The 23,337-nt window shown below is 41.0% G+C and overlaps 1 protein-coding gene across 4 annotated transcripts in view; it reads right to left on the reverse strand.

Moving 5' to 3' along the window:
• Positions 1 to 23,337, reverse strand: part of HELZ (helicase with zinc finger) — a 177,272-nt gene that overhangs the window by 130,645 nt on the left and 23,290 nt on the right. For all 4 annotated transcript variants that reach the window (XM_023212003.3, XM_023212004.2, XM_023212005.2 and 1 more), the window contains 4 exons: positions 20,821 to 21,048; positions 18,129 to 18,165; positions 4,451 to 4,575; positions 2,071 to 2,127 (listed from right to left, as the gene is read on the reverse strand). In XM_023212003.3, coding sequence (XP_023067771.1) covers positions 2,071 to 2,127; positions 4,451 to 4,575; positions 18,129 to 18,165; positions 20,821 to 21,030 — 429 coding nt within the window. In that variant the 5' untranslated portion in view covers positions 21,031 to 21,048. The remainder of the gene's footprint in view (positions 1 to 2,070; positions 2,128 to 4,450; positions 4,576 to 18,128; positions 18,166 to 20,820; positions 21,049 to 23,337) is intronic.

Raw genomic sequence — 23,337 nt, forward strand, 5'->3', positions numbered from 1 at the left:
TTCTCCTGCCTCAGCCTCCCAAGTAGATGGGATTACAGGCGCCTGCCACCATGCCTGGCTAATTTTTGTATTTTTAGTAGAGACAGGGTTGCAACATGTTGGTCAGGCTGGTCTCAAACTCCCAACCTCAGGTGATCCGCCCACCTCGGTCTCCCAAAGTGCTGGGATTCTAGGCGTGAGCCACCGCACCAGGCCTGTTTTGCCATTTCTTTCAAAGGCAAAAACTGCAATTACTTTTGCACCAACCTAATACCTATATATACATATGGCTTTGAAGTTAGTGACTGCTTACTGATTCTTGGTTGATTCACAATCAGGCAACATAAGACAAAGAAAATGAAATTTAGAAGAAAAAGCCTAATAGTAGCAAAACAGTTATTTTTTCCAGCTTGCATAATCCATGGTAACCATCTTCTTTGTTGTTTTTTGGTATGAACTGGGATACATTACTACATTTGGAATCGAAAGGAACCTACAGGAGGTCAAAGTTGGCACCAGGTCTCTGCACATCCCCTCTGGCTGTCTGAAGTGCCCTCCATTTCACTCTCCGTGAGATAGCACCTTCTCGACTCTCAGCTCTTGGTTTAACTGTCTCAGTCCCTGGCCACCAAATCCAGTGATTTTTCCAGCGGAAGAGTTCATTCTTTTCCCTCATACCACCTACCTCTCTGTGAATTACACCTATGATTGTTTAATTCATTTATTTGTCTATCTCCTTCCTAAACTTTAACCTCCAAGAGGACAAGAACCATGTTCAGTGCTGTATCCCCAGCAACAAGCATGGTACCTAGCACACAGGAAGTGCTCGATTCTCGAATAAATAAGCCAATTAATCACTGTACGTGGGCTTTTATTTATGACCAAAGCTGACAAAATGACTATTTTTTAAATAGGACATCTAAAAATAAAAATATTTTTATATGCCTATATGAAGAAGAGAAATTTGAAACTTACAAAGCTCAGGGCCTTCTTTTTTTTTTTTTTTTAATTTATTTATTTATTTTTTTTTTTGAGACGGAGTCTCGCTCTGTCGCCCAGGCTGGAGTGCAGTGGCCAGATCTCAGCTCACTGCAAGCTCCCCCTCCCAGATTCACGCCATTCTCCTGGCTCAGCCTCCCGAGTAGCTGGGACTACAGGGGCCGGCTAGTTTTTTGTACTTTTTTTAGTAGACACGGGGTTTCACCGTGTTCGCCAGGATGGTCTCGATCTCCTGACCTCGTGATCCACCCGTCTCGGCCTCCCAAAGTGCTGGGATTACAGGCTTGAGCCACCACGCCCGGCCTGCTCAGGGCCTTTTACATGCCACTGTTGTCCCTGACCTTCCATGTGTCCTCCAAGTCCTTCACTGAAGTACTTTTTTGTTCACTATTTATCCTCACACACATTATTTCCATCTCCTAAACACATTCCTCAAAGACAGTCCTTAAGTCACAGACTTCTATCAGGTGCTTTAAAAGAGACAAAAAGAAGGCCTGGTGTGGTAGCTCATGCCTGTAATCCCAGCACTTTGGGAGGCAGAAGCAGATAGATCATTTGAGCCCAGGAGACCAGCCGGGGCAACATGGCAAAACTCCATCTCTAGCAAAAATTAAAAATAAAAATATTAGCCAGGCGGTGGAATGCGCCCGTAGTTCCAGCTACTCAGGAGGCTTAGGTGGGAGGATCACCTGAGCCGAGGGAGGTCGAGGTTGCAGTGAGCCGTGATCACGCCACTGCACTCCAACCTGGGTAACAGAGCGAGACCCAGTCTCAAATAAATAAATAAGAAATAAATAAGGCTTGAGGAGTATCTCATTTTTAATGATAGCATTTCATTTTCTAGTAGCCAGAAGTAGTTAAAAACTAAACTTTCCCAATCATCTTCCCATTTGTTGTACAGGAGAAGCAGCGTTCCCAGGATGGGACCGTGGGTTACGGGGGTTACAAGGGTAGGCTGGCAGTACCACTGCCCCACCTTCACAGACTTGCCTTCTGGCTGATGTCACAAAGGTTTTCCAAAATTTAATACATAATGCTTACTAGACAGATTGAGTCAAACTCTTCCAAACAGATCCACTGAAATGGTCTTACCTCTGTTTCTGAAAGAAGTGTTTTTAGTCTTGTCAAATCCTTTGTTACCATCCCATTCTGAAAGGGTGAATAAAAAAGAGAAAATCCAATTAGTATATTAGTTCTTTATTATGGCAACTTAGCTCAATTCCTCTGTTGTTTCTGAAGTTTATTTGTAAAAAACAATGTTATCCTCATCCCTCATCACTACTACTATTAACAATGATAATAAAGCAACACATCTACAAGGAAAGTTTAAAAGGTTAACAGGAAAAACTATATAGAGTGCCTTTTCTGGTAAGTAAAACCACTGTATTCACCTTAATTAAAATTAATTCAAGAAAATATTAACAAGTACCACCACAGAGCAAGATAGCATAAATGAAAAGGAAAATAATCTATAGCTGTTTTTAACCTTTTCCCTAAGATTAATAAGCTTTTATGTACAAAATGGTGAACTCAGCCATGATTCAGAAAGATTCATAAGCTGATCACACCACTTTAAAAATGACTCTTTAATAAAAGGAAAATACTTTTCTGAAATCTAAATTTCATTTGAGATTTAAAAGCAAATCACTCTTTACCAGTTTTAAATTTAAAAACAACAGGTAAAACTGTAATATACTTAACTTATACAGAAAAGCCCTTTAATGACAATCTTAATAACAAAGAAGAGATATATTCCTTTATCATCTACTTAGAACTAAATAGCTATATAATTTTTCTATGCTAATAAATTTTAGCTTTTAAGTTCATTTGTGAATCTGGTGAAATCAAAAGACACTGATAAACATAATTAAACAAGTCACTGAACAATAATTCCTTAGAAAATAACTATCCTGAGATGGGCCAATACATTAATTACACTCAAAAATATACCAAGTACTTTCCTAACTTCTTTTTAACCAAATATAGTTATTTAATATATGCAGTAAAAGCACAAATCTGCCTCCTAATTTTATCACCTATATCAATTCAGAAGAATAGGTAAGATACAGGGAATTCACAGAGCAGAGCAAAGTATACATATACTTTCTTTTTTTTTTTTTTGAGACGGAGTCTTGCTCTGTTGCCCGGGCTGGAGTGCAGTGGCCGGATCTCAGCTCACTGCAAGCTCCGCCTCCCGGGTTTATGCCATTCTCCTGCCTCAGCCTCCGGAGTAGCTGGGACTACAGGCGCCCGCCACCTCGCCCGGCTAGTTTTTTTGTATTTTTAGTAGAGACGGGGTTTCACCGTGTTAGCCAGGATGGTATACATATACTTTCTTGCTCTGTTTTTCATTACGATTCTTGAAAATTATCAACAAATTTCATAGGTTACGAATTGGTTTAAAAAAACAAAAGGTTATAGCTCTTCTCTTCCACTTTCTACAGATTATCAATTCCAAAGTTTCAAAAAGTAGTCTTTCAACTATCTCAACCAAAAAGAAGCCAAAAAATTAAACACAGTGCTGAGCAAGTGGCACATGCCTATTGCCCTAGCTATTGAGGAGGCTGAAACAGCATCACTTGAGCCCAAGAGTTCAAAGCTGCAGTGCACTATGATCACCCCCTGTGAATAGCCACTGCACTCCAGCCTCAGCAATATATAGCAAGACCCCGTCACTTAAAAAAATCAAATGCTACATTTACAAAATTGATTATAAAGTCTGAATAGAGTTAGCTAGTTCCATCAGAGCGGTTATGGATATTACTTACACACATATGAAAAGAAACAGAAGCCCTTATTACTTAGTCTGGATAGATTTAAACATTTATGAAATAAATTGTTGAATTTAAGAACCCTATCAGATCATATGTCCACATCAGCATTTGAAAACTCAGGCTCTGTTAAATTCTATCTTCAAAGAAAATCACTTAGTTAACCTAAATTATTTTAAAGTATCTATAATTCTTATACATATAATCACAAACTACAAGAATCAATAATTAAACATCAGTTTGGTCTTGAAAAAAGAGCAGGGGCTAACGCCTGTAATCACAGCACTTTGGGAGGCCAAGGAGGGAGGATCACTTGGGCCCAGGAGTTCAAGACCAGCCTGGGCAACACGATGAGACCTCATCTCCACAAAAAGTCAAAAATTAGCAGGGATGGTGGTGCACATCTGTAGTCCCAGCTACGCAGGAGGCTGAGGCAGGAGGATCGCTTAGGCCTAGGAGGTTGAAGCTGCAGTGTGCAGTGATCACACCACTTCATTCAGCCTAGACAACAGACTGAGACCTTGTCACAAAAAAAAAAAGAAAGAAAAGAAAAACAGGTATCACATCTCAGGATACTCATGAATTTTGCTTTCTAATAAGAACTAAGAGAAAAAAAGATACACTTTTTTTCCCACAATATACCTAAGGAATCAAATAAAAATTTGTTTTCAGGCATACAAAATTAGAGCTTATCAACATACCAGGGACTCTCCCGTCAGTGACTTGGCAAGAATGGTGGATATAGGTTGGAGCTTCCCTTTCAGCTGCATGCAGCAAAGCACTGCCCGAAAGGCATCCTCTCCCTTGGCCAGTCCTTCTCCCAGCACTGCCATGAAAGAACAGCCATCATTAACCACATGGACATTTAATGCATAATTTTCTTGATTATAGTATTAACACACTATCACAAGCATGGTTTTTTATATGTTAAAACAATAACTTCAAATACTAGAGGGAAGCAGTGGTGTTTCTGTCCTGTCCAAAACAGGCATATAAGAACAAGAAAAAACATGCAGCAATAAACATATCGAACTTACAACCAGTTGAGATCAAAATCACAGGAAGAATCAATCCTAAAGCTCTCGAGGGAAAAATACTGTTCAACCTACGAACTGGGTAAACGAGGGCTTTTAAATTGCAGACTTAGCTGAATAAAGTTCTCATGTTTTTTACAGTGACATAAGACTGGGTACCATTAAAATGAATAAGAATAGAAACTGCAAATCTCAACTAGATATTCCTAAGCAATTAAGAATTAGTCTAGGGCCGGGCGCGGTGGCTCACGCCTGTAATCCCAGCACTTTGGGAGACTGAGGAGGGCGGATCACGAGGTCAGGAGATCGAGACCATCCTGGCTAACACGGTGAAACCCCGTCTCTACTAAAAATACAAAAAATTAGCCGGGTGTGTTGGCGGCCGCCTGTAGTCCCAGCTATACAGGAGGCTGAGGCAGGAGAATGGCATGAACCCGGGAGGCGGAGCTTGCAGTGAGCCGAGATCGCGCCTCCGCACTCCAGCCTGGGTGACAAAGTGAGACTCCGTCTCAAAAAAAAAAAAAAAAAGGAATTAGTCTTTATCAAATCCAACAAGATTTACTAAGAATCCAATGGCCCAGTGGCCATAGAAAATGCTACCCAAATTGTTTGCAAGGGTTTGCAGATTTAATCTAACACAATCATGAGGATCATGTTTCTAACAAAACAGAATATACTCATTTTTATGTCATGTCATTTGAGATGATTTCTCACAGCAACTGCTAATGGTTCAACTAGCAGAGCAATCTGTATCCTTCTCTGCATTGCTAAGTCCAAGGTTCTATTATTAGTTTGAAATTACTTTAGCTTCCTTTGCAAGAAAATAATTTGCTGAAAGAAAATATTTTAGAAATTATTTTTTAAATTATTTCCAAGGAAATATTTCTTTTAAGTATAGCATAACATACCATACATATAAAGTCCACTGGATCTGTTCATATTTTTGTTGTTATGAATATATCTTCTCATATTGTTTGATTTTTTATTACACAAACAAAAAAGTTCATCATAATCTCACTACTCAACAGTTTTCACTTATTCATTTTCTCCTCCAATTCTGATCAATATTCACATAATATTTACAATGATTGTAACTGATGCCAATATGACAGCTTGTATTCTACTTTTTTGCCCTCAGCACATTCAGTATTTTCCATGTGATCAGTGCTTATCATATTATTGGCTACATAATGTTCTATCAAGTAGATACACCAACTTATTTAACCCTTCCCTTGCAAGATAATTCCAATTATTAACTATTAAAAATAACACCATAATAAAGATCTTTACATATACCCTTTATTGAATGAGATTACTAAATTGAAAGTTGCAGTCTCTCTGTATTTGAAAGGGTTTTATTCAATTATTTTTAGTTTGGACAAATCTATTGTTTCAATTCATCCATATTACAGATCACTCGTCTACTCAACAGTCACTAGATAATTCCAATTAAGTGAAAAACTCCAATAAGGTATCATTAAGAATCTCTTGAGTGTCTTACAAAGTTCCAAGGTAAGTATTCATTTCCCTCAGATCTTACTATTCCTAAAACTCTTCAAATCTGACCTTGGGCAAGTTACTTTATCTCTCTGACCCTCAGTGTGGCCACTGTAAAATAGAAACATGTATAAATTTGCCATTAAAGATTAAATGAAATAATACAAGTAAAATGCTCTTGCCAGGCATGGTGGCTCACACCTGTAATCCCAGCATTTTGGGAGGCCAAGGCGGGCAGATCACTTGAGGTCAGGAGTTCAAGACCAGCCTGGCCAACATGGTGAAACCCCGTTTCTACTAAAAATACAAAAATTAGCGGGCATGGTGGCAGGCACCTATAATCCCAGCTACTCGGGAGGCTGAGGCAGGAGAACTGCTTGAACCCAGGAGGCAGAGGGTGCAGTGAGCCGAGATCGCACCACTACACTCCAGCCTAGGGGACAAGAGCGAAACTCCGTCTCAAAAAAAAAAAAATTGCTCTGAAGAAAAATGACACTCTACTAAAGCATGGATTAGTTACATTGCTAAGCCTATTTCCTCCCCTATCAGATGGAGGTGACAATAGCTACTTCATAAGGTTGTGATAAAGATTAATTATGCTAATTAGAAAAGTATCTAGCAGTCTCCTGCATAAGTAAGAGTTCCCTACATATTACCTTCCCCTTCTAAAAATTTTACAGCAGTACTCAGCACTGCTGAGGAAATATCTTAGTTCATTTTTAGTAACTGAGATATTAAGAAACTAGCTGTCAAGAGCTGAAAAATGTTTGAAGGAATGAAAAAGTCTAAGAATATTTCAACCTCATATGATGATGTCACACTTAAAGACTATTAAATCACATAACATTTTACAAACATGTTTCATAGATATTTGGTTTTGTATGAGGTATTTGCTGAATTTCATTTTGCAAAGTTTCTTCCACTACATTGCTGTATGAAAATCTTAATATTTGTCAAATTTATGTTTCCCTTTTTTCCATCTCTTTTTCAGACATGAAGTAGTACTGACATACTTTCTTCCTGTTTCCCTTAAATGCAATTCAATTTATGTATGGGAAGACCCCATGTAAAAAACTATGGCATAGAAATAGTCAATAACTATAGATAAACACCTCTCCTGCTACTGTATTGTATAACAAAACTAAATTGCAATGCTGCCAATCTAGTTCCTTATTACCTTGAAAAAGCTTGGGGAAAAAAACAGTATGGCCTACTGTATTATTAAACTTGTCTTAGCTATAAAAATTGAACTTGCCAAAAGAGATGACATTAATAATATAATTTTGAACAATTGTAAAAAAGTTACAGCTCCTTGCAGATAAATTCTCTTCCCATCAACTATGTATGAGATTGTACTATGTGCACACAACTGTTCTCAAACTGAATTGTTCCTTTCTGTTTACCAGGAGTTACAAAGGAGGACTTCTGTCAGCTCGCTGTGTATCTTTTTTGTGGTATTTTCTAACACGTGAAATACGTCTTTCTTAGAATATTTTGGACTAGATACTGAGTAGCCTTAAAGGAGTAATATTCATTGAACTGTTTTGGCAAAATGCATCTTTGCTGGGGTTCAATAGCCTCTGGCTATCACAAGGTGAGGATTAACAATTAAAATGCAATTCCCCTTGCTTGTAAAAAATTACCTACTTATTATAAGGAAAGTAATCTTAAAACAAGCTTAAAGTAAATGTTGAGTATTATTCTCTACTGTTTTCATTAATATGACCATATTAGGACTTTTTTGTTTTGTTTTGTTTTGAGACAGAGTTTCACTCCTGTTGCCAAGGCTAGAGTGCAATGGCGTGTGATCTTGGCTCACCACAACCTCCGCCACCCGGGTTCAAGCGATTCTCCTGCCTCAGCCTCCCGAGTAGCTGGGTTTACAGGCGCCTGCCACCACACTTGGCTAATTTTGTATTTTTAGTAGAGATGGGGTTTCTCCATGTTGGTCAGGCTGGTCTTGAACTCCTAACCTCAGGTGATCCACCCACCTCGGCCTCCCAAAGTGCTGGGATTACAGGCGTGAGTCACCATGCCTGTTCTTTTTTTTTTTTTTTTGAGACGGAGTCTCGCTCTGTCGCCCAGGCTGGAGTGCAGTGGCCGGATCCCAGCTCACTGCAACCTCCGCCTCCCAGGTTTACGCCATTCTCCTGCCTCAGCCTCCCGAGTAGCTGGGACTACAGGCACCTGCCACCTCGCCCGGCTAGTTTTTTGTATTTTTTTTAGTAGAGACGGGGTTTCACAGTGTTAGCCAGGATGGTCTCGATATCCTGACCTCATGATCCGCCCGTCTCGGCCTCCCAAAGTGCTGGGATTACAGGCTTGAGCGACTGCACCTGGCCTTTTTTTTTTTTTTTTGAGATGGAATTTTGCCTTTGTTGCCCAGGCTAGAGTGCAGTGGCATGATCTCAGTTCACTGCAACCGCCGCCTCCCAGGTTCAAGCGATTACGGGTTAATTTTGTATTTTTAGTAGCAGTGTTTCTCCATGTTGGTCAGATTGGTCTCGAACCTCGAACTCCTGACCTCACGTGATCCGCCCGCCTCTGCCTCCCAAAGTGCTGGGATTACAGGCATAAGCCACCACGTCCAGCCTTTTTTTTTTTTTTTTTTTTTTTTTTGAGATGGAGTCTCACTTTGTCGCCCAGGCTGGAATGCAGTGTCACGATTAGGCTCATCGCAACCTCCGCCTCCTGGGTTCAAGCAATTCTCCTGCCTCAGCCTCACCAGTAGCTGGGATTACAGATGCGTGCTACCACACCTGGCTGATTTTTGCATTTTTAAGAGAGACAGGTTTTCACTATATTGTCTAGGCTGGTCTCGAACTCCTGACCTCAGGTGATCCACTCGCCTCAGTCTCCCAAAGCACTGGTACCACAGGCGTGAGTCACTATACCTGGACTAGGTTATTTATTTTATCAAATCCTTAGTTACTTCCGAAGTGTTTTATTAAAGAGCTTAGCCTAATGAAGGTATTTTTTCCAAAAGCTTTCCTAAAAATTTTTTTCATTACCATACAAACTAAATCCTTTAGTCAGTAATGAAATAAAATAACTCATTGCTTAGATATAATCATGCTCTCAGAACTAACACTTCAGAAACTGAATTTAAAATGAAAATAAAGGCCGAGCCTATAATCCCAGCACTTTGGGAGGCTGAGGCAGGCGGATCACCTGAGGCCAGGAGTTAGAGACCAGCCTGGCCAACATGGCAAAATCCCATCTCTACTAAAAATAAAAAAATTAGCCAGGCGTGGTGGCGCATACCCATAATCCTAGCTTCTTGGGAGGCTGACTGCTCGTACCCAGGAGGCTGAAGGCACAGTGAGCTGAGATCAAGCCATTGCACTCCAGTCTGGGTGACGGAGCAAGACACTGTCTCAAAACAAAAACAAAAACAAAAACAGCATGGATGGATCTCAAGAGGACCATGGTGAGTGGAAAAAAGCCATCTGAAAAGGTCATATGCTGTATGATTCCATTCCAAATAAGCTGGTAATTTGAAGTACAAATACTGCAAGTACAAAACACTGCTATTTTTTTTCCTAAAGGTGTTATTTAAAATAATCAAATTGCTTTTCCATGTTATCAACCTCATTTTGGAACAAAGAACCACAAATGAAGAGAAAACTCTTTATTACATTCTCAAAGTGGCAAAGTCAGAGAGCTGAAGAACAGATTAGTGGTTGCCAAGGGCTAGGAAAGGTAGTAAGGAAGGGTGGTTGAGTGTGACTGTAAAGGAGTAGTACATTTCCTGAGAAAGAACAACAAAAAAAGAAGTTTAAAAAAAAAAAAAAACTGTAAAAGGTAGGAGGCAGCACAAGGGAGATCTTCACGATGATGGAGCAGTTCTGTATCTTAATTGTGCTGGTGGTTAAATCAGTCTACACATGATCAAAATGACACAGAATACACACTCTCCTTGTACTAATGTTAATTTCCTTGTTTTGATATGGTGCTCGTTACGTAAGATATAACAACTGGGGGAAAGTAGGTGAAGGGTACATGGGACCGCTGTACTATCTTTGCCACTTCCTGTGAACCTATAATTATTTCAGAATAAAGAGTTTGAAATAAATAAAGCTTATATATACATAAATTTTTTTTAAAAATAGTTTGTAACTGGATCCAACAAACAATGAATTAAGAAATGTTGTTAAGGCTGGGTGCAGTGGCTCACATATGTAATCCCAACACTTTGGGAGGCCGAGGCAGGAGGACTGTTTGAGCCCAGTAGTTCAAGACACGCCTGGGCAACATGGCAAGACATCATTTCTACAAAAAGAAAAACACACACACACACACACAAATTAGCTGATTGTGGTGGCATGTGCCTATAGTCCCAGCTACTTGGGAGGCTGGGGTGGGAGGATCACCTGAGCCCCAGAAAGTCATCAAAGCTGAGGTGAGCTGTGATCACACCACTGCACTCCAGCCTGGGTGACAGACTGAAACTCTGTCTCAAAAAAAAGAAAAGAAAAGAAAAAAAAGAAAAAAGAAAAGAGAGAAGAGAGGAGAGGAGAGGCGACGCGAGGCAGGAAGTCAAGGCAAAGGCGAAGGCAAGGCAAAGGCAAGGGCAAGCGCAAAGGCAAGGGCAAAGGCAAAGGCAAGGCAAGGCAAGGGAAGAGAAGGGAAGGGAGGGAGGAAGGAAGGAAGGGAAGGCAGGAAAGAAAGAAGGTAGGTTGGTTGTTGAACTGCATCTCTATTTTAAAAGCCTGGGGAATTAAAAAACAAAAACATGGTATGGCACAGGAGCTTAAATACTGAAATTCTTGTCTCCAGCACACTAATATTATAATTATTTAAGTGATCCTGAGGCTCAATTTTTTTCATTTCTAGAATAATACAGTTATTTTTGTGCCTGTTTTCCAAGTTTTTAGGCTAAAGGAGATAAAAACATCTGCAAAATGCTGAAGTAGGCCGGGCGCAGTGGTTCACGCCTATAATCCCAACACTTTGGGAGGCCAAGATGGGTGGATCACCTGAGGTCAGGAGTTCGAGACGAGCCTGGCCAGCATGGTGAAACCCCAACACTACTAAAAACACAAAAATTAGCCGGGCATGGTGGTGGGCGCCTGTAATCCCAGCTACCTCAGGAAGCTGAGGCAGGAGAATCGCTTGAACCCAGGAGGCAGAGGTTGCAGTGAGCCAAGATCGCGCCACTGCACTCCAGCCTGGGCAACAGAGCGAGACTCTGTCTCAAAAACAAAACAAAGCTGAGGTATACTCAAGTAGTAGCTGAGGATAAAGCAAAGCAGTACGCCCTTTCAGATTAGAAAGACTTCAGTTCAAAACCACACTTCCACTCTGGACTGGCTCTGTGGTCTTAAGCAAGTAACTTAATCTCACAAAGTCTGTCTGTTCATCTGTAAAACTGGAATGATAATTTGACTAAACAACATATTTCAGAGGGCCCGACCCTGTGATAATTCTAAATAAATACTGTTACCCCATTCATTAAATATTTTTTGCAATAAGATTTTTAATTACCATAGAAACTATTTAATCAAAACTCTTCTGAGGGCCAGGTGCAGTAGCTCACACCTGTAATCCCAACACTTTGGGAGGATGAGGCAAGAGAATCGCTTAAAGCCAGGATCACTCAAGACCAGCCCGGGCAACAAAGCAGAACCCCATCTCTACAAAAAATACAAAACAAAAACTAATCAAGTGTGCTGGCACATACTTTGTTGTCCCAGTTACTGGGGAGGCTGAAGCAGGAGGATCACTTGAGCCCAGGATTTCAAGGCTGCAGTGAGCTATAATCGTGCCACTGTACTCCAGCCTGGGTGACACCATGACACGCCATCTCCAAATAAACAAATTCTTTTGAGAAGAAAGATAGTTACAGATATCACTTCCTCCCCCAGAGAGAGTACAGAAGTTTCAATCAATCGCCTATCAATCTGCCTTTCTAACAGCCTCTTTAACAGCAGTTGCTGATTACTGAATCCTTTACTTCACAGGCCAAGTCTCACAACAATAAACGTCAATAGATGACCCAAGCCCCTTTGTTTGCAATGATGACTTCTTACATTAACAAAACCCTCAGCTAGGGTTTACAAATCTTACAGCCTCATAAAAAATTTTCATTGATGTTTATGATGATTAAGTTTAACCTACATATTACAAGTAGTACAATATTCTTAGTTGATAAGATTACTTTCTTTTGATTTTACTTTCTCCATTTACATCATTCTTTTTTTAGTGTAAAAAAATGGCCAGGCGCAGTGGCTCACACCTGTAATCCTAGCACCTTGGGAGGCCAAGGCGGGCAGATCACGAGGTCAAGAGATGGTGACCATCCTGGCCAACATGGTGAAACCCTGTCTCTACTAAAAATACAAAAATTAGCCAGACGTGGTGGCATATGCCTGTAGTCCCAGCTATTTGGGAGGCTGACACAGGAGAATCGCTTGAACTCGGGAGGCAGAGGTTGCAGTGAGCCGTGATCACGCCACTGCATTCCAGCCTGAGACAGAACGAGACTCTGTCTCAAAAAAAAAAAAAAGAAAAAGAAAAGTAAGTTTCCTATATAATGACCATTCCAAAGGCAAAAATAGAATCATTATTTCATCAAAGTTTTTGTGTTATGCCAAATACAACTGATGTTCAGACAATGAAAAGTGACTTAACTACCTCACTTACCCAGTGGTCACTGGCTTGGCAATCTTCACTATCCAGAATACAACAATGAACCTGGAACTGAAACCCAGGAACTTAAAAAGGTGCCCTTGGGTCCTAACTCGGAGTATGTTTACTCTTAATGAAGCAGAATTCCAGCTTTAAAATTTTATAACCTTTAATCAGTTCCTGGTTTAAACAAATCAGCCATTAAAAAAAAAAAAACTTTGGGGACAGAAAAACAGGTAAATTTGATTAAGGACTGGACTTTAGATAGATTAGGGAATTATTAGGGAATTACATCAATTCTATTTTGCTAATAATAATATTGTGGTTATGCGGTCTTGATCTTATTTTTTAGAGAGGCATACTGAAGTATTTTGGGGTAAATGTCATGATGTCTTTATTCTTAAATATTTCAGAAAAATGAAGTAAATATGGCAAAACATTAGTTGTTCAATCATAGTTTTGAGAATATGAATGTTTATTATATCATTTCCTCTACTTTCTTGTATGTCTTACATTTTTCATATTAAAAAAGAAACAATGGGCTGGGCACAGTGGCTCACACCTATAATCCCTCCCAGCACTTTGGGAGGCCAAAGCAGATGGACCACTTGAGGTCAGGGGTTCGAGACCACCCTGGCCAACATGGTGAAACCCCTTCTCTACTAAAAATACAAAAATTAGCCAGGCGTGGTAGCGGACGCCTGTAATCCCAGTTACTCAGGAGGCTGAGGCGGGAGAACTGCTTGAGCCTGGAAGGCAGAGGTTGCAGTGAGCCAAGATTACACCACTGCACTCCAGCCTGAACGACAGAACGAAACTCTGTCTCAAAAAAAGAAGAAAGGGGAAAAGGAAGGAAAACAAAAGATTGCTTTTTAATTCCATGATGAAGACTGCTGGTCTGATTTCCTAACCCACAGTAGGTCAGAAGCTGCAAGTGGACAGGGAGAGTAGCTGCAATGAGGCATGTTGAGAGTTGCAAGGAATGCAAATTGATAGCCTGACAGTAAGAGAACAGACATCAAGACTATGCTGTAAGGCCGAGGCGGGCAGATCACCTGAGGTCAGGAGTTCAAGACCAGCCTGGCCAATAGGGTGAAACCCCATCTCTACAAAAATGCAAAAATTAGCTGGGCATGATGGTGGGTGGCTGTAATTCCAGTTACTGGGGAGGCTGAGGTAGAAGAATTGCTTGAACCCTGGAGGCAGAGGGTGCAGTGAGCTGAGATCGCACCACTGCACTCCAACCTGGGCGACAGCGAGAGATGCCTTCTCAAAAAAAAAAAAAAAAAGGCTACACTGTATATAAAATGCAAACATAAGAAGTCAACGGTCTGGGGTGCTTAAACTATGAGCTATCCATGACCATCCCTGGAAGCATCTTAGCATTACAAAACTATAATTAACAGAGGCTGAGGTTCACATGTTGCTTTTTATTACTGTCTAACCATAGTATTTCATCTTACACAAAAATAATGTTACTAAAAGTTGAAAAGAAAAAAATTACATGTAACAGCAGAACTCTACAACTATTAATATGCATGTATAATATTGGCCAATATTTCCAAATGTCTATTTCAAATAAACAACTCCGGATATACTGCTTTTGGATTTATTTAAAAAATGACCATTTTCCAAGCTCTTACTTATCACATAAACAGGAACAAGGAATGTGTAGAATGTAATTAATGAACTCCTTCCTTACTGCAAGCTAACCTATTTTTCACTTTTATACACAGCACTGCAATGACTACCACTCCGTATACAGTATTTTCTCTCTTTTGGATTACTGATTTGGGATAGTATCCCAGAAATGAGATTAGTGGGCCAAGGGTATGAATATATTACCAAGTTGCATTCCATTCCATACTCCACCAATACCACAGAAGCATACTCATTTCATGACAACTTTATCTTAGGCAATGGATAAACTTATATTTTAGTGATTCAAAAGTTGTGAAATAGCACCTAATTTTTTTTTTTTTTTTTTTGAGACGGAGTCTTGCTCTGCGGCCCAGGCTGGAGTGCAGTGGCCGGATCTCAGCTCACTACAAGCTCCGCCTCCCGGGTTTACACCATTCTCCTGCCTCAGCCTCCCGAGTAGCTGGGACTACAGGCGCCCGCCACCTCGGCCGGCTAGTTTTTTGTATTTTTTAGTAGAGACGGGGTTTCACCATGTTAGCCAGGATGGTCTCGATCTCCTGACCTCGTGATCCGCCCGTCTCGGCCTCCCAAAGTGCTGGGATTACAGGCTTGAGCCACCGTGGCCGGCCCACCTAATTTTAAAATGCTAAGTAAAACAGTTAACAGAATAATGCAACATATGTCCATATGCTCCTTCAGCATTTACTTTTGTATGACTTTCCCTAAGTCACTGAACTTTCTAAGACTTTTGTTTGTACATCTTCAAAATAACAAGACTGCATCAATTTCACTAGTACTCAGGGCAATGAAAACTGAAGAGGAACTATTTCTCACACATGAGATTGGCAAAATTTCAACACTGACAGGTTTCAGTGATAAATTACAGACTGGGCAGTCTCCTCTATTGCTGTGGGTGTGTGCATCTGAAACTAATCTGACAGAGTGTCTATTAAAATTATAGGCAATCGCAGCACTTTGGGAGGCCGAGGCAGGCAGGTGATGAGGTCAAGAGATCGACACCATTCTGGCCAACATGGTGAAACCCTGTCTCTACTAAAAATACAAAAATTAGCTGGGCATGGTGGCGCATGCCTGTAGTCCTAGCTACTCGGGAAGCTGAGGCAAGAGAATCGCTTGAACCTGGGAGGCACAGGGTGCAGTGAGCTGAGATCGCATCACTGCACTCCAGCCTGGCGACAGAGTGAGACTCCATCTCAAAAAAAAATAATAATAATAATAATAATAATAAAATAAAACAAAAAGTATACATACTCCTTAACCCAGAAATCCAACTTTTAAGACTATCCTATAAAGGGCAACAATAAGAAAGAATCTGTTTATTACAGGATGGTTTATAATGACAAACCAGAAAAGCAGAACCACCTAAATGCCCATCAATATGGGAATGGTTGAATAAAGAGCAGCACAACCATGCCATGGAACATTAAACAGGAATTGGAGCCAGTGTATTAATTTAGAACAATATTCATGGTATACTGATATGTAAGAAAGCAAGCTGCTAGGTGATGATCACAATATAACTCTTTTTTAATTTTTAAAGGAAAAACTCTCTATATATCATAAGCACTTATGCTTGTCCCTATAAAGGCACAGAAGACCTTTCTCATACAGCAAACTAATAACAATAATTTCTTCAGATGGGGGAGGATAAATTATTCCTCTATATTATTTGACTTATTACTGTTTGCTCATTGTAATTTTAAAATTCCCATAGATAGCAGGGATTTTTTTAAAGGAAAATTCTACTAGATATCTCTTAATTTCTAGTTAACTTTCAAAGCATATAATTCTAGGAAATGAGGTAAACAAAGGTCAAAGAATCTTTAATGAATGGTTAAATTATGTTCAATGGCCACAACAGTATGTAATATAGTTTTGTAAGGTTTACAGCAAACATAGTTAATACTTTTTTTTTTTTTTTTTTCAGACAGAGTCTCACTCTGTCACCCAGGCTGGAGTGCAGTAGCACAATCTTGGCTCACTGCAGCCTCTGCCTCTCAGGTTCAAATGATTTGCCTGCCTCAGTCTCCCGAGTAGCTGAGATTACAGGTACGTGCCACCATGCTTGGTTAATTTTTGTATTTTTAGTAGAGACGGGGTTTCACCATATTGGCCAGGCTGGTTTCGAACGCCTGACCTCAAGTGATCCACCCGCCTCAGCCACCCAAAGTGCTGGGATTACAGGCAGGAGCCACCACGCCCGGCCTAATACTTTTTAAAGTGTTAACACAAAGGAGTAAGCAGGGGAAAAAAAAAAATTAACTCATGTTAAATATCTCAGCACCATTACCCCCAAATTCTGGATGAATGAAACACTGCATTATTCAAATCGCTGAGCTCTGCAAACAATTCCACCAAATGTGTGTGAGAATGTACAGTGAACTCTTCTCCCACTCACTCCTAGATTCATTCTAGTAAACAGCAACAACCACAAAGAAAAGGATTCCTATGAGTACTCGAAGAGCAAGAATCTTATTAATCTCAATTTCCTGCCTGAAACAGGAAACCAAGCGTGGTGGCTCATGCCCGTAATCCCAGCACTTTGGGAGGCCAAGGTGGGCGGATCCCTTGAGCCCAGGAGTAAGAGACCAGCCTGGGCAACACGGTAAAACCATCTCTACAAAAAATAAAAACATGAGCTAGGTGTGGTGGCACACATCTGTAGTCCCAGCTACTTGGGAGGCTGAGGCAGGAGGACTGCTTGAGCCTGGAAGGTAGAGGCTGCAGTGAGCTGTGATCACCCCACCCCACTTCAGCATGGGAGACAGAGCAAGACTCTGTCTCAAATGGGGGGAAAAAACAGGAAAAATAGACTAAGGAGCATTCTAGCTAGTCTCCTCTCTAAGGAAGATCTTCTGATCAAGAAGGAAAGATATTTTAGGAGGGACAGGCCCATCCTTCCCACGTATCTAGGTAAGCCTAACATTTTATTCAACGTGAGTTACATTTCTTCAACTTCAGCCCTTGTGACTAGAACTATTCAAACTTTTTTTTTTTTTTTTTTTGAGACAGAGTCTCGGAATCTCGCTCTGTCGCCCAGGCTGGAGTGCAGCGGTACGATAACAGTTCACTGCAACCTCCGCCTCCCAGGTTCAAGCGATTCTCCTGCCTTAGCCTCCCAAGTAGCTGGGACTACAGGCATGCGCTGCCACGCCCTGCTAACTTTGGCAGTTTTAGTAGAAATGGGGTTTCACCATATTGGCCAGGCTGGTCTCAAACTCCAGACCTTGTAATCCGCTCACCTCGGCCTCCCAAAAAGTACTGGGATCACAGGCGTGAGCCACCACACCTGGCCTCATACAAACTTTAAAAGGACACATCATCAATGTTCCCAGGGGAGTGACAAGAACGCAAACATTCATGAGTAACAGCAGTGTTCACAGGTATGCCCAGCTTAGTGGGAATGTCATCATCTAAATCAGTCACTAGCCCCCACAGTAAGGTGGGCTTTTTAAACATTATCATCACTTTTTAAATTAGCATCCCCCCCCAAAAAAAAAATCAAACCTTAAACATGTTCAGTTCAATAATTCAAAAGTCTCATTTTTAAACATACCATGTCTACAATCTTCATCAGCTTGCACATAATTTTTCTGCAAAACAAAAATACAAGATAAAATTAAGTATTTCAAGAGCTGCTTTTAACAGAAATGTTGTCAAAGGGAAACTTGGCTTTGTTTCAAAGTTTAATCATTAATGTTGTAAACTTACTATTCACAGAGCAAAGCTAACACATGTGCCCTCTGAGGATTATAGGGCACTCTACAAATAAACATCATAGCGTACTTCCTAGTCCATGGACCCCAAATCCTACTTCTGACCTTCTCTAACTCACCAGCACCTCCTTCCCCACCAATAGCTTTACTGAGAAAACTGAAGCCACAGGAAGAGAATTTTTCATAGACTGTCACCATGTCTCCCGACTTCCCAGCATACACTCTGTCTTCCTTCTACCTGTTAACAGACATACTATCGTGCTCCTTTCTAAAGTCAACCTACGCCTGTGCAGATCAACTCAGTCGCCTACACAGGTACAGCAACTCCAGCAAGCCTCCTCGACTTGTCCTAAATCATTAATTTTTTGCTTTTGATTGGCTCATTTCTATACAGAAATACAGTTATTTCTCCCATCTAAAAAAAAAAGGTCCCTTGACTTTATCTCTCCCACTAGCTACCATTCCTTTTTCTTTTCCCTTCTCCTTTCTCTTTCTTTTTTTCTCTTTGGTGTCTCTTCATGGCAAAACTCCTCAAGAGTTGTTTATGTTGCTGTATTTCAATTCCTTCCTCCAATTCTCTCCTAAGCTCTCTTTTTAAGCAGACTTTCACCCACTACTCCAAGGAAGCCACTCTCATGAGATCACCAGTGACCTCCACTGCACCCACATGGACCCACACGATTCACATGTGCCCACTCAGACTCATTCTCACGGCTTTCTTGGCAGCTGCTGACACCACTCAACATTTCCTCACTTGGACACACTTCCTTCCTTCACGTGGCTACCACAACTCCTTACTCTCACACATTCCCCCTTCCTCAGGGTTGCCTCTTTAGGTTGCTTTGCAGGTTGTTGCTCTGCTCCCCAACCTCTTGACACTGTAGCAGCCTAAGACTCGGCCCTCAGTCCTCGCCTCTTCTCTATAATGCTCATTTTCCCTTGGTGATTCTACACAGGCTCAAGATGTCATACAGCACTTCTGTCCCACACTTTTCAATGAATCTCTCTCCCAAATTCCATACGTGCGTATCTGACTGCTTACTCAGCATCTTCAGCTGGGTATCTGAATGACATCTCAAACTCGGTATGTCCAAAACTCAACTCCCACCTTCCCCAACAAAACCTCCTCCCCAGCTGTAGCCGTCTAACCTCAGTTGAAGGAAATACCATTCTTCCAATTGTTCAGACAAAAAGAATCGAAGTAAGTAACTGCGACTGCTCCCTCATTCCCTGCGTTCCATACATTAGGAAACCTGATTGCTTCTATTTTCAATGTATAAACCAAAACCTAGTTTTGGTTCTTCTCACTATCTCCACTGCTACCACTCTGATCTGAGCCACTCTGGCGTGGATTATTCTAATAGTCTCCAACCTAGTCTCCTTGCATCAACGCTTATCCCTTTACAGTTTATTCTCAGCACAAAAGTTAAACAATTCCTGTTAAATTAGATCACGCCACTCCTCTGCCTAAAGCCCTGCAATTAGCTCCCCAACTCACAGAGAATAAAAACCAAAGTCTTTACCATGAGCCAGCAGGCCCCACAGGCTTGAGTCCTCCCACCTCTCCACCACGTGCACTCTATTCTGGCCAAACTAACTCCTAGCTGCTACTCAAGCACAGCAGGCATGCTTCTGCTGCTGGGTCTGTTTCCACTGCCTGCAATGCTCTTCCACCAGCTTTACACATGGCTCAACCCCTTGCCTCTGGTTATCACCTTCTCAATGAGGCCTGCCTTGACCACTCTATTTAAAATGGTAACCCCATCTCTAACCCCAATATTCCCAATCTCCCCTGCCCTGTTCTCCTTTTTTCATGCAGTTACTACCTTTTAACAATTTATGGTGGGTTTTTTTGGTTTGTTTTATTTTATTTTTTTTGAGACAGAGTCTCAAAGTCTCGCCCTGTCACCCAGGCTGGAGGAGTGCAGTGGTGCAATCTCGACTCACTGCAACCTCTGCCTCCTGGGTTCAAGCGATTCCCCTGGCTCAGCCTCCTGAGTAGCTGGGATTACAGGCACGTGCTACCATGCCTGGCTAATTTTTGTATTTTTAGTAGAGACAGGGTTTCACCCTGTTGGTTAGGCTGGTCTCGAACTCCTGACCTCGTGATCTACCTGCCTCGGCCTCCCAAAGTGCTGGGATTACAAGTATGAGCCACCATGCCCAGCCAATGTTTATTTTTTATAATGCTTATTGTTTATTTTCTGTTCTCCTACTAGAAAAAGTATCATAAAGAAGAGATTTTTCTTTCTCTTTCATCAATATATATAACAAGAATCTAGAACAGTGTCTAGTACACAGTACATACTCAATAAATACTTGTTGAGTGAGTGCATAGTCCAAAATGCCCTAAAGTAGTACAATTTTCAAGGTTCAAAAACATAGTTACCTTGCCATCAAAGATACTCAGCAATCACTAGCCACTTCACTCACATCTCATCGGCCCAGAATTAGCTATTTGTATCGTCCCCACTCAATGAAAAAGGCCATTTTACAGAGTTCAGCATTGGCTTATTGACAGTGTTTACTCACCAGTTGCAAAAATGAGGCAATTCTGTAGAGAAGACTCTCGATTTTGATGCGTTCTATTTCCAAAGGACAAGGCCCTGTGAAGTCTGCCATGGAGTACTGGCCTAGAGAAAGAAGGGCCTCTGTGCAGTGCTTGAGGGCCATTTCATAGTCCTGCCTCTTAAGTGATTCACATGCTTGTTCACATGACTTTTCCGCTCTTCTGTCTTCCATGACTCAGGGACAAAAATCCTACAGACAGGGAGAAAGAACAAGAGAAGGTTTTTAAAACTTATTAATTATAAATTCTAGCCCCATTCCTATCTCAGCTGGCTTCATTATCTATCTGAATACTCTCAGCTAGCCTTTTGATCAAGGTCATGGCTAAGCAGCAGCTATTGATGCTACAAAATCTATACTTCTCTTTGATATTTTATGAAGTCTTTACTAAGATTCAAGCAAAATGTCAATCATAAGCCAAGATCATACCAACAATATAACAAATTTACAAATGAGACAAATTTAGAAATGAAATATGACTGTGAATATTGCAAAGTATCCAACAAACCATAAAGGATTCCCTTTCTTAACCAAAGGGACAGAAACGTTTCATATCCAAACCTCCAAATTTCAGTTTCCTAATTTCATTCTCACAGTTCTGTGACCATGATTGCAGAAAACTAAAATCTATACCATGCAGGATTATTTCCCACCAATTAAAAAACTGGTTGGAACTGTTTGAACTGTCCATTAATTCAATTCAACAAACATTTCTTGAGGGCTAGGCCCTGTGCTAGCAGCAATGAATACAAAGACAGGGCATGTCATCACTGCTTTCAAGAAACTCAGATTCTAGCAAGAGAGGCAAAGCACAAATGAACAATTACAAAAAAGACTTATTCCATCTGCCTAAAGGCATGAGCTGATTGCAAAAGGTGAACAGGAGTTCACCATACAGATGATAGAGAGAGCAAATGCGAGCTTTTCAGAGAGAAGAGTTCAAGTGAAATCACCAACAGGAGAAAATACACAGCCTAAACTCAAGGTACAGCAGAAGAGTAAGAGAAACTATGAATGACCTCAAATGCCACAACAAGAAGCGAGGGTTTTATTCCATAGGCAATGGAACAAGATGAAATTTTTTAAATAAGGAAGGAATCTACCAAATATAAGTCCGACCAGCTCTATAAAGAACTGGTTAGAAGCAGAAGAAACCACAGGCTTGCCACAGGGGAAGAAATGGCAAGCACTGCCATTAGTAAGAGATCACTAAAATAGTCCAAGTAAGAAATAGCAGGAGTTTACACATTGTTTCTCCCTAGCTATATCACTCATAGCAGGAGCAGTAAACTTGGACACAGAAGACCGACATCATTGACCTGACATTCACAATACTGTTACAAACAGTCACTCTTGCTGACCATCTCTGTCAGACTTACAGATTGCTTTCCATGTCTGCATCCATCTTCTCTCTCTCCTGCTCTTCCCTACCTTCCACCTTAACCAGCTGGCTTCCTGGTACTTCTTTGTCCCTTCTGCCTGCTTCCAGCCTACATATACAATCTCTGCCAGCCTTCCCGGCTTTGATAATGACACATGGGCTCTGTCCTCTCCTCACTGTGCTACAGCCATTTGCTGCCAATAAACTGCAGTGCAAGATGAGGGGAGAAAAGCCATTGATGGGCAGCCCATAGAGAGTGGCAAGAGGCAAGATGACAGACATCTGAAGAGGTCTAAGCCCCTTTAGCTTTTGAGATTCTTGGTCTACCAAAACAGTAGAAATAGCTAGGCAAGGAGATAAGGAAGAGTTCAAACAGGACTTCAACAGTATCTGTCAGCATTTGTTCAACACTGGGGATTTACACATGTGGTACAATAGAATATTCCCTACTTTTCTCAGTTTGGAATTTTTAATTTTAATACTTTTTTTTGGGACAGGGTCTCACTCTGTTACTAGGCTCCAGTGGAGTGGCACAATCACTGCTCACTGCAGCCTTGACCTGCCAGACTCAAGCAATCCTCCTAACTCAGTATCACAAGTAGCTGGGACTACAGGCATGCACCACCATGTCCGGCTAAATTGTTTTTATTTTATTTTTGTAGTGACGGGGTCTCCCTATGTTGCCCAGCCTGGTCTCAAACTCCCGGGCTCAAACTGTCTTCCCGCTTCAGCCTACCAAAGTGCTAGGATTACAGGTGTGAGCCACTGCACCAAGCCTAAATTAACATTTTAATATAAAAAGAAAAATCTAATTGTGTTATTAAGATAATCTCTCCCCCCTCTCCCCGCCCCTCCAAAAAGAGTACTTATCCTTGGTCTTCTACATGGTTTCCATTTAAACTTCCTCAGGGGGTGGGGGAAGGGGCTGTAATTCCCAGTTTAGTTTAAGGGTAAGGGAATTTAAATATTTAAGTCACAGTTGGTATGTATGCTTCTTATACAAACATATATTGATGTGGGTGAAATCAATTATTCAACAAAAGTCAAAAACAATTTCTGTATCACTACAGCAATGTTGCCCATTACAAAATAATTACTAA

This window comes from Piliocolobus tephrosceles, chromosome 16, assembly GCF_002776525.5.
Source record: "Piliocolobus tephrosceles isolate RC106 chromosome 16, ASM277652v3, whole genome shotgun sequence".
NCBI lineage: Eukaryota > Metazoa > Chordata > Mammalia > Primates > Cercopithecidae > Piliocolobus > Piliocolobus tephrosceles.